General features: G+C 42.9%; 1 protein-coding gene across 1 annotated transcript in view; it reads right to left on the bottom strand.

Annotated features, from left to right (window-relative positions):
• The window catches only part of LOC136580584 (ADP-ribosylation factor-like protein 13B), a 605,728-nt gene extending 595,613 nt beyond the window's left edge, over nucleotides 1-10,115 (bottom strand). Inside the window, exons 1-2 of the mRNA XM_066581246.1 lie at nucleotides 10,071-10,115; nucleotides 8,487-8,555 (exon numbers count right to left, since the gene is read on the bottom strand). Coding sequence (XP_066437343.1) covers nucleotides 8,487-8,545 — 59 coding nt within the window. The 5' untranslated portion in view covers nucleotides 8,546-8,555; nucleotides 10,071-10,115. The remainder of the gene's footprint in view (nucleotides 1-8,486; nucleotides 8,556-10,070) is intronic.
• Between the last annotated feature and the right edge of the window lie 2,103 nt (nucleotides 10,116-12,218).

The raw sequence follows: 12,218 nt of genomic DNA, 5'->3' as shown, positions 1-12,218 counted from the left end.
ACACTGCTCTCTCTCTCTCTTGGTTCTCCTCCTACCTATCTGACCACTCCTCAAGTGTCTCCTTTGCTGGCTCTTCCTCCCCTCCTCTTCCCCTTGCTATTGGGGTACCCCAGGGCTTGGTCCTTGGCCCCATCCTCTTCTCCATCTACATAACCCCTATTGGACAAACAATCAGGAGATTTGGTCTCCAATACCACCTCTACACCGATGACACCCAGTTATACACCTCTTCCCATGACATTTCTGCACCTTTCCTCCAAAACATCACCGACTGTCTGTCCACTATCTCTAACACTATGTCCTCTCTCTACCTAAAACTGAACCTCTCAAAAACTGACCTCTTGGTGTTTCTGCCCTCTACTAACTGACCTCATCCTGACATCTCCATCTCAGTGTGTGGCACCACCATAACTCCCAGACAGTACGTACACTGTCCAGCCGCCACTCGGATGCCTCTGCCCTGTGCCAGTCACTGCACTGGCTGCTCGTTAAATACAGAATTCAATTTAAACTCACTAACTTCATCCATAAAGCTCTCCACAGCGCAGCGCCGCCCTATATTGCCTCCCTCATCTCAATCCATCACCCAGCCCGTGCCCTCCACTCTGTTAACGAAGTTAGACTGAGTGCCCCTTTATTAGAACCTCTCATTCCTGCCTCCAAGACTTCTCCAGAGCAACACCAGTCCTCTGAAACGCACTACCAAAGGCTATCCGGGCAATTCATGACTCACCAAACTTCAGTCGTGTTCTCAAAATGTACCTCTTCAGGGAGGCATACCGCATCTCCTAAACCAAACCCCTCTGTATGCCACATGATAACATGTTCCCTGGCCTACTGACTGCAATCCCTGCTAGCCACCATGAACTGCCCCCTGCAGTCACACCGTTTCTGCCATCACACAGCTTAATGTCTGACCATTGTTTATGTTTATACGTTCAGTATCACCCCATTATTTGTAGTATGTAAGCTCATTTGAGAAGGGCCCTCACCCCCTACTGTTTTCTTCAACTGATTAGTTCATGTAAGTGTTCTGTAATTTTTTGTACTTTTGTCCTTCTGTATTCCCCCTGTATTTGTAAGCACTGCAGAATGTTGGAGGTATACAAATAAAGATTATAATTATACTTTCTTTAGTCCCAGCATTAAAATCTCACTTTCTACGTGAGTGCTTTATATCAGGAGTTACTTCACTAATGGCAGTGTAAATTACACCGCAATAACCTCTGCAAGCTGACCATTAGAGACGAGCGAACGTACTCGTTTCGAGTAATTACTCGACCGAGCATTGCTATTTTCGAGTACCTGGCTACTCGGGTGCAAAGATTTGGGGGGCGCCGGGGAGCGGGAGATGGCGTGGTGGAGCGGGGGGTAGCAGTGGGGAACAGGGGGGAGCTCTCTCTCTCTCTAACTCTCCCCCCCCCCACTCCCCTCTGCAACCCCCCGCTCACCCACGGCGCCCCCCCGAATATCTTTTCACCCGAGTAGAGAAGTACTCAAAAATCGCGGTGCTCGAGTGAAACAGGGGCGTGGCCGAGTACGTTCGCTCATCTCTACTGACCATCCAAGTCCCAAGAGCTAATCCAGTTAGCCAAGAGACCTTGGACCCTGTCAACCAGGCAACGGCAGGGGGCCACGGACAACGAGACGACTGCCCTCCTGTGACCACACTTCCAAAGCTGGTCACTAAATGCATGGCTGGAACTTGAGGATGTGAGCAGGCAGAGAGGTAGATCTTCAGCCCTACTCTAGTGAGTGACTGGAGTAGTGACGGAGGCTGACTAGTCTGTATAGCAGAAGAATGAGGATGGTTTTCTTCTTCTTATGTTTTGTACAATGCAAAGAAAGATGGCTAAAAGGGATTGGGTGTCATATGTATAAAGAATGCTCATTCAGGACAGGTAAACAGGAAGACCTTAGTCTATCATACTCATCAATGTGTGGGACAGCATAGCATGGTAGAAAACTGGGCCGGAGCATAGGATATCCTACTCTTTGGATGACAAGTTGTCTCGAGTCCTAGATTACATGGTAGTAGCCATGCCACTTTTGCATTACTGCATGAAGGTCTGTCATAAATGGTAAGAATACACACTCTTCAAGAGAGCTGCGGATAATTGGACAAGACCAAATAGTAAGCTCCCCCTCCTTCCTCCATGGACAAGCAAAGGACCTCCAGCTTAATTCTCGGAGTGGAGCCATGCTACAGTATGCAAAGGAGTATTTTGAGTAAAGTTGATGCTATTTTGGAATGTGTGATTATTAGAACGAAAAACCAAGTTATCTTGTAGATATGATACCTTTTAATGGCTAACAAAAATGCATGATGTTACAGCAACCAAGCTTTCGGGGATATCTCGCCCCCTTCGTCAGGCTACTGAATGAAACTAGTTTGGATGGCACATAATATTCACACATTGCTCTACTGGCTAACGCGGTACCAAACCACTTTTTTTTGTATTTTGGAATACATACAGGAATTTGGGCAGTAGCTTCATTTTAATTTATATGACCCACTAGTGTCAATAGGAGCAAAAAAGCTTGCCATGTTGCCATATCTTTCGCCTATCCCAAACATGGAGAAGATTGTCTGCGCAAAAATAGTCAGTGGACCTCTGTATTTTAATTCCCAGGTAGTTGACATTGTTCATCCATCTCAGGGGGTCAAGCAGAACTATGAAAGCCACAGGGTTATCAACTGCCAGTAGTCCATCCTTGTCCCAACTGACCTTCACTCTGGAGTAAACTCCAAAGGTGTTGAAAATAGAAAGGCCTGAGATCAAGGATGGATCTTGTAAGAATAGAAGAGTATCATCCGCATATAAAGCCTCGCTTTCTTCATAGGTTCTTAATTGGAATGCTACGACCTCCCTGGACGCCTGGATTTATAAACATTATTATGTTTTGCCAATACTTTGGCTAGGATTTTAATAAAAATAAAATAAATCTTGTTATTTGTATAGCAACATCTGATTCCACAGCGCTTTCAAGTAATTTTTTTATTCTTTACCCCCCACCAGGCTGGGTACTCATTTTACCGACCTCAGAAGAATGGAACACCAAGTCAACCTTGAGCCGGCCACCTAAACCATGCAATCTACAGGTCGTGAGCGAGAGCTTAGGACTGCATTTCTGCTGCCTTTGCACTCTCCACCGCACGAGGCTCATGTCATTGTTAAGGAGAGGAACAGGGTGGTATGAGCCACAATCCTCTGGGTCTTTCCCGGGCTTGGGAATTAAGACTATCGGGGCCTCTTGCATAGTCCTCGGCAGGATCCCCTCCTGAAGCATGCGGTTGTATAGAAAAAGGAGTTTCGGGGCTATGAATGCCATATTTTTCTTTAACCATTCCATTGGGAGTCAATCGGGTCCCAGGGATTTCCTGTTTGGGAAGGACTGAGTAGACTCCTGTATCTCTTCCTGCTCCATATCTCCACCTAACATACTCACACTACTTTGGGGCAATTTTGGGAAGATAATATTGTCCAGATAGGCTGTTGCTAGTGCCTTCTTGGGACAATTGAGTTTAGAAATATATAGGCTTGTGCAAAAATTGGCAAACGCAGTATTAATAAGCTCGGGGTCAGTAACCTTAGTTCCAGATACATCTCGGCTGGTCACAATTGGAGGTATAACACTGTCCTCATTAGCAAGATAAGCCAACAATCAACTGTTTTAATCACCTTGGTCAAAAACTTGATGTTGGGATTGCAGGAGCTTCTGCCTAGTAAAATTGAATAGTAATACTTTATACTCTCTTCGTAAGCCATTAAGAGCAGTGTGTTTATTTTCGGTGGGATTTGTAGTGTAGCAGATTTCCATCTCAGAGAGATGGCGCTTTAGATCAAGTCTATCTTTCTGTAGGGATTTTCCATAGTTAGAAATGGCCACAGTATATGAGCCTCTAGTGAAGGCTTTGTAGGCCTTCTAGACCATAGACTCAGATGCGAAAGCAGCATTGACTACCCCCCCCCCCCCCCCAGTAAGTTTCTGCCTCCTCACCAGCATGACCGCAGATCTCCTGATGATCAAGCCATAAGCGATTAGGCTTCCACAGAGGTTGTGTACTCCCTCTTCTTAAATTAAGAGTTAGCTGGAGCGGTGAATACCTCAGAGATACCCCAAGGTAAATAATAGATGTCCCAAACCAAGGGGAGAAATTCCGGGGACACAAAACATAAATCTATTCTGGAAAAGGAGCCATGGGACACTGAGTAGTACGAGTATTCTGTGTCATGTGGATGCTTTAAGCACCACATGTCTTTCAGCAAATAGGAAGAGGTCCATGTAGGTAATTAAGAACTCGGCGGATTCTTCTGGCAAAAACTGTCTTGTACTGGGTTTATAAGATGATTAAAGTCTCCCATTAATATCAGTGGGTTTAGAATCATAGCATGTTAGAGTTGGAAGAGACCTCCAGGGTCATCTGGTCCAACCCTCTACTCAGTGCGAGTCACTAAGTCAACCCAGACAGATATTTGTCCATCCTTTGTTTGAAGAATTACATTGAAGGAGAACTCACCACCTCTTGTGGTAACATGTTCCACTCATTGATCACCCTCACTGTCAGAAATTTTTTTCTAATATCTAATTAGTGTCTCCTTCCTTTCAGTTTCATCCCATTGCTTCTAGTCTTTCCTTGTGCAAATGAAAATAGGGCTGATCCCTCTGCACTGTGACAGCCCTTCAGATATTTGTAGATGGCTATTAAGTCTCCTCTCAGATTTCTTTTTTGCAAGCTAAACATTCCCAGATCTTTTAACTGTTCCTCATAGGACATGATTTGCAGACCGCTCACCATCTTAGTAACTATTCTCTGACCTTGCTCCAGTTTGTCTGTCTTTTTTAAAGTGGTGTGCCCAGAACTCGACACAGTATTCCAGATGAGGTCTGACTAAGAGTAGAGTGGGATAATTACCTCATGTGATCTAGACTCTATACTTCTCTTAATTCATGTGCTGCTGCTTATCCCAATTCCTCCCATTCTGTATGTGCTTTCTTGCTCAGATGTGGGACTTTGCATTTTTCCTTCTTAAATACCATTATATTAGTCACTGCCCACTGTTCAAGCTTTTCTAGATCTCTTTGAATATTCTCTCTCTTTTCTCTAGTGTTAGCTATCCTTCCTAACATTGTGCCATCAACAAATTTGATCAGTTTCCCCATCAATTCCCTCATCCAGATCATTTATAAAAATGTTAAACACTGGGCCTAGAACAGAACCTTGTGGTACCCCACGTGATATATTCTTCCACTTGGATGTGCAGTCATTTATGGCCACTCTGAGTACGATCATCAGCCAGTTGTGAATTCACCTAAGAGTTGCCTTGTCAATCCTATATTTGGTCATTTTTTCAATAAGTATGGTATAAGATACTTTGTCAAATGCGTCACTAAAGTCAAGATATACTATATCCACCGCATTTCCCTGATCAACCCAGTCGGTGATTCTGTCATAGAAGGAAATTAGATTCATCTGGCATGACTTGTTTGTTACAAACCCATGCTGGCTCTAGTTAAAGGGATTGTCTCGCGAAAGCAAGTGGGGTTAAGCACTTCTGTATGGCCATATTAATGCACTTAGTAATATACATCGTGCATTAAATATGAGCCATACAGAAGTTATTCACTTACCTGCTCCGTTGCTAGCGTCCCCGTCGCCATGGCTCCGTCTAATTTCGCTGGCTTCTTGCTTTTTTAGACGCGCTTGCGCTGTGCGGTCTTCTGCCTGGGGAATGGGGCCGCTCGTGCCGGAGAGCTGGTCACCGCGTCGTCATCGTAGCTCCGCCTCCATCACGTGGTGCTGATCAGCCAATGAGGTGGCTGTATCGGCAGTGGAACGCGGAAGACAGAAGAAGAAACTCCACGGTGCACCGTGGGAGAAGACCAGCGGCGCCATCTTTAAAAAAAGAAATTAAGAAGCTGCAGAACGCTGATGTAGGTAAGTGCAATGTGCTTGTTAAAAACTAACACATGCATTCTTTTTCACAGGGCATAATTCAGGGGTCCATTAAAAAAAAAAAAAAAAAAATCGCTTTCACCGCGAGACAACCCCTTTAATTACTCAATTTTCATCCAAGTACTTGCATACAGTACTTGCTGTTTAATAATTTGTTCAAAGATCTTTCCCGGTATAGAAGTTGGGCTCACAGGCCTGTAGTTTCCTGGATCCAACTTCTTCCCTTTTTTGAAGATAGGGACAACATTTGCCCTTTTCCAATCTTCTTGGAATCCCACTACAGTATCATATCTTGTATCCAAGCTAGAGGTGGTGCAAAAGGGCCCGCCTCTATCACATCCTATATCCAAGCTAGAGGCTTCATTTGATCCCGACAACTTCTAGGGGACGATATTATTGACAGTGGGTATATATTGTGACAAGTTGGAGATTACTCGCCTCTGGATCACCGTGCACATGGTCAGGAAGTGGTGCACCTCACACAAAAACAGGCTTCAGCAGACTGCAGTTTATCTTTAAATCTGGTTCCTTCCAGCCTTTATTCACAGCATCCAGTGAGACTGTGGAACTCTAGCAGTGAGACTGTGGAACTTTCTGCCCGAGGACGTGGTCATGGCAAACTCTATAGAGGAGTTTAAGAGGGGACTAGATGTCTTTCTAGAGCGGAAGGATATTACAGGATATAACATTTAGGTGACCAGCAGATTGTTGATCTGGGTCTTACAGACAGATAGAAAATATTAGAAGTTAATCCAGGGATTATTCTGACTGCCATTAGGGAGTCGGGAAGGAATTTTTTCCCTGAAAGCGCAAATTGGCTTCTGCCTCTTGGGGTTTTTTGCCTTCGTCTGGTTCAACAAGGAGGTTGAAACAGTCTGAACTAGATGGACATTGTCTTCATTCAGCCTTACATATTATGTTACTATGTTATATTACAGGTAAATTATACATAGTCCACATGAGCATTAAGGTTCACAACTCACAGGGTCCTGTCACTAACCCCTCCTGGGGCATCTGGAGGGCATCTTCCTCCATCAGACTGGGTGACAGACCCAACTGTTCCACACTGAACCTCAGCTTCTTCTGGCTGGAACTGTCTTATATGTACCTAATTCCTTCTACATCCATCAGGTGTTAACCCTACCTTTCCCTTTCCAGGTATCAGACTGCCTGACTAGCAGCCTCTGCAGGTTATTCTGATACTGCACCACTACAATATATACAATTTATTTATCTCACGCACACACACGCACTACATGGCCAAAAGTATTTGGATACTGTATGTTTTTCAGAAGAAGCGCTTTATTCTTCTATTTAGTAACGTGTCGGCCCTGGTTTTGCTTGTATTACAGCGGCAGCACGTTGAGGCGTACTTTCCACAAGTTCTCTAAGTCTGGGCAAGAGATTGTTGTGAAGATAGGTGTGGGTGGCGGTGTTGTACTCGTCGCTCCAGTTCATCCCACAAGTGCTCGATTGGATGGATGAATAGTTATTACAAAATGAGCAGCTTTTTATTTTACCCATGCCCTTCCCAGCATACCATTTGGCAAACGTAGGATTTGCATATTTGCTGATTTTTTTGCAGTGTCCAAACACCTTTGTCATATATAAGTAACAGGGTGAGAGCTGTGTTCTGGAATGGAAAATATGTCACAAAGGTTGTTAGCCTCTGATGTAAATCGGTCCAATTTTACTCCGGGCCAGATGTTCCACCTGAACCAGCAAGCTATATAAAGAGACAGGTGGAAGTGAGGGTGTGTGTCTAGGAGAACCAGACTTCTATTGTAAGCAGATGAAGGCTGTGGACAGAGAGCTATGTTATCCTGGCAGGTCGTTTGGGTAACCCTGGTCCTGGGACAGGGCCTTGGAGACCCTGCGCAATAAGACAAGCTATACCTCTGGAAGGCTACAGATCTATGAATGTAAAACGGACTTCTTGCTATTAAAATCAGTTGTGGACTTAATCGCTCCTCCTATGGACAGGGGGAGGATAAAATTAATTGACTTGGCAAACTTTATGATTTTACTGGAGATCCAGTGTTTTCTGTTGTGCTAAGCTAACATTGAATAAACCGACCAAGAAAATAAAAGTACCGATTGGCGTATACATTAACCCCCTTTGGCGTTACTATATATATATATATATATATATATATATTACACACACACACCTTTCAGGGGAGGAATGTTGCTGACAATGGGTGTATATAAATATATACTCATTCTGGGAGGATATTACGGACAATGGGTGTGTTTGGATTTGGATTTCTGTGTCTAAACTGTAGTGCAGTCAGCTACAGTTTTCAATAAAACTGTCCAAGAAAAGCAGCAATCAGTATAATTTTTCTTTTTTTAACGAGAGTCAGTGGTGGAGGTTTACAACTGCATGAGCATACATTTGCACACTTTTTAAAAATATACTGCATTTAGTTGTTCATTTGAAATCCGATTTGCCCATCCGATTCATATTAAAGTATGTGACAGTATTACAATATGTGAACTTAATTTTTGGAGAGCACTTCTTTACCTGATTGGCTCTTGCCTTATCTGGATCCATCGCCAACAGTGAGAAAACAGGTGGAACATTGTCCAGTGTCTGCCAAAAGAGGTAATTTGTCATTAATATACAATATTCCAAAAGCAGCTTAAATAGGCTTTATCAGCTCCCATGTGCCCCATAATCTAAAAAGTTATGTATTCCTAGGAGCTGGGACAACGAGTTCACGGATGTTACTCATACAAAAAGCAGCTTACCAGTCCTCAATAAATTCACTGTCACTTTCATACTTAGCATGCCCAGCTGTGCACACTGCTGCATTGTCCAGCTCAGGCTGATGGCAGATTCCGTTTTTATCTGCTGACTCCCATGGAGAAAACAGCAGGAGATCTACTGAGAGATATATGTGTTAACTTTTCCTCTCAGTAGACTAACCACGGATTTTAAGTTCACCTTAAAATCATAGTTCAAACAAAAAGTGCATGATGCCTTATTTACATATAGCGATTATTGCTCATTTTCGGTCATTTGAACGAATTTTCAGCGATATTCATTACGTGTAAATGGGCCTTTGCAGGCAAGCACTCGTAATAAAAAGGGTCTAGCCCTGTCATAAGTAGCATATTGTATACAGTGACTGCTGGCTTTGGGAGCAGACAGCAGGGGAATGGCGAGGAAGGGATTAATCACATGATGGACTCTGCAAACAACTCCTGAAGGTCCTTCTACATGCAAATAATAATAATCTTTATTTGTGTAGCGCCAACTTATTCCGAAGCGCTTGAAGATAATGATTTCTAAATCTTCGAATGTTTCAGTTGTTTGAAAGATTATCTTTGCATAAAAAGGGCCTTAACCCCTTAATGACTAAGCCTGTTTATGCCTTAATGACCAAGCCAAATTTTGGAAATCTAACATTTGTCACTTTAACATAGAATAACTCTGTAAAGGTTTTGTATATACAAGTGATTCTGACATTGTTTTTTTGCTACATATTGTACTCCAAAGTAGAAACCGACCAGGTTGAGGGGAATGAAACCGAGACTAAGGTTGAATGAATAATGTCCCAGATAGTAACATGAAGAAATATATATTGGATAGCTCTCCAGACAATGGAGAGAGAATATAGTGTCAAGCAGAGAGTATAAGAAGCTGTGGAAAAGGACTCACCCCGCGACGCCGGGCCCGTATATTGGGCTCCGGTACGTCAAGGTCCAAGATTGCGCATCAAATCACAATACGTAGGTGGACTTTCTTGCACTGGTCATTGGAGACATCTCAGGGAGAGCGTCATGGTTGGTCCCAGAAGTGAAAAAGAACACCACGGGATAGACAAAGCGAATAGGTGTGATACAAAAAATTACCAGCGCTCCAGTGTTTAGAAAGTAGCAGGTAGAAAGTATAAAGAGATATTGTGAGGCCCAGTTATACAGCGTGTATCACTTACTTCGCAGGGGTGCTTATTGAAAAGCACCCCTGAGTCCAGGAAAGCAGGCAGAATTCAAATGATGAAATCGGAAATCTTTATTATGCGACGCGTTTCGGCTGAGCTGTCGGCCTTTCTCAAGCATATAAAAGCATACAACATGTTGGCAATTTATAGTACATGCATACCTTAAAGTTAAGGACAATAAGTCATGGCCCCCTTAGATGACGTTCTGTCATGTGAACTTGAATATATGGAGAGGATCATGCACCAGGAGCAGAGCTGAATAGCTCACCAATGTGTGCGTTGAAGTCGCTACGTCATCAGTGGCGTAGCGTTCAGGGAATCCCATTGAATTTTCATAGTGGGCGTTGTAGCCTGGCGTGGTCACTGTCGCGTCATCAGTGACGCGATGCACCTAGCGTCACATGGCTCGATAGTATCGTCACGTGACCGCGAACATCAGAGCTAGTGCCGCGGTCCGTGGTAGGTGTGGCAAGAAAAAGCTCACATGACCGAAGACGTCAGTCATGACGCTGCGGTCCGTGGGACAGTATCACGTGATCGCAACCGCGTCATGCGGTATGACGCGGGTCACGTTACTCCGCCCACCAAGGCATCACATGACAGAGAACGTCATGGTGTTGCAGCGATGTTACATGCCTAAAAACAAAATAGAGCGACCTGCCATTCTTTGTAAGAGCTTAATATCAACAGAGGATGCCTGGGTTAAATACTCCTATTGTCACAATCAATTCTAAAAACATTATATATATATATATATATATATATATATATATATATATATATATATATATATATATATACATATATGTAACTATCCATTATAGATATTATAAATTCATATAAATGACTGCCTAATAAATACACATTAATAAATAAAATAGTATGTAAATATATAAATAGAGGTAAATAGAGGTAAATATATATATGTAAATATAGACAGATACAATCTCATTTTCCTAGTCTGTATGTTCTATAATGTTAAGAAATATAGATAGATAGAGTGTAATTATTATGTTTTACTATCAATAAATATATTAAACTAATGTTTATTAAAACTATTTTTGAAAAATGAATAAAAGTATATGTTTTTTTAAATTTCTCTAAAACCTCATTTAAAGGGGTTGTCTCGCGGCAGCAAGTGGGGTTATACACTTCTGTATGGCCATATTAATGCACTTTGTAATGTACATCGTGCATTAAATATGAGCCATACAGAAGTTATTCACTTACCTGCTCCGTTGCTAGCGTTCCCTGTCGCCATGGATCCGTCTAATTCTGATGTCTTCTTGCTTTTTTAGACGCGCTTGCGCTGTGCGGTCTTCTTCCTGGTGAATGGGGCCGCTCGTGCCGGAGAGCTGGTCACCGCGTCGTCATCGTAGCTCCGCCCCGTCACGTGTGCCGATTCCAGCCAATCAGGAGGCTGAAATCGGCAATGGACTGCACAGAGCCCACGGTGCACCATGGAAGAAGACCCGCGGTGCATCGTGGGTGAAGATCCCGGCGGCCATCTTGGTGAAGGAAGAAAAAGGAAGACGTCGCAGAGCGGAGATTCGGGTAAGTAATAAATTTATTTATTTTTTTAACACATCCCTTGGGGTTGTCCAGCGCCGAACGAGGGGCCTATGGAAAAAAAAAACCTGTTTCGGCGCGAGACAACCCCTTTAATCCATTTGGTGTGAGGGTATTAAAATAAAAGATATAGTACATTTCCTTGGTTTTTAATTTTGTGAATTCTTCTGCATTTATTTTTTCCACCGGGGTTATTTTCATAAAGGTTGGATCTGAATTGTGTTCAAGAAAAAAATGTCTTGCCAAACTATGTTTTAAGTAGCCTCTTTTAATATTATGTCTGTGGTGATTTATGCGGTTATGTAAAGAATTAATAGTACGACCTATATATCAGTATCCACAAGGTCATTCTATCATATAAATTAGGCATTTGGTACTGCAGTTTAGATATTGTTTGATCATATAGTTATTATTTTCCGTATTTGTTTCGATGGTTTTTCTCTTATGACACATATTTGGACAGCACTTACAACCCATTTTCCGCACTTATAGGCACCTAGTTGAAGAAGAATTATGGATTTTTGGTTATGGTTTAGTGCACGAGGATGTGATGGAGCTAGAAGGTTTCCTATTGTTTTGCCTCTCCTGAATATGATGTTTGTAACATGGGCTTATGGCTAAAGGAAGCTAGTGAAGGACAGTATTTCATTCAGGCCCCTTGGATGTATGGAATCAACTCTGTAGATCCATTGGGCTTCCTTCAGCAAGACACGTTTATCCAGATCACCTCTCCTCCCTTC

The sequence above is a fragment of the Eleutherodactylus coqui genome, chromosome 10 (genome assembly GCF_035609145.1).
Source record: "Eleutherodactylus coqui strain aEleCoq1 chromosome 10, aEleCoq1.hap1, whole genome shotgun sequence".
NCBI classification, from domain to species: Eukaryota; Metazoa; Chordata; class Amphibia; order Anura; family Eleutherodactylidae; genus Eleutherodactylus; species Eleutherodactylus coqui.
Note: the sequence above shows the minus strand (reverse complement) of the source record. Positions and strands in the feature narration are given on the sequence as shown.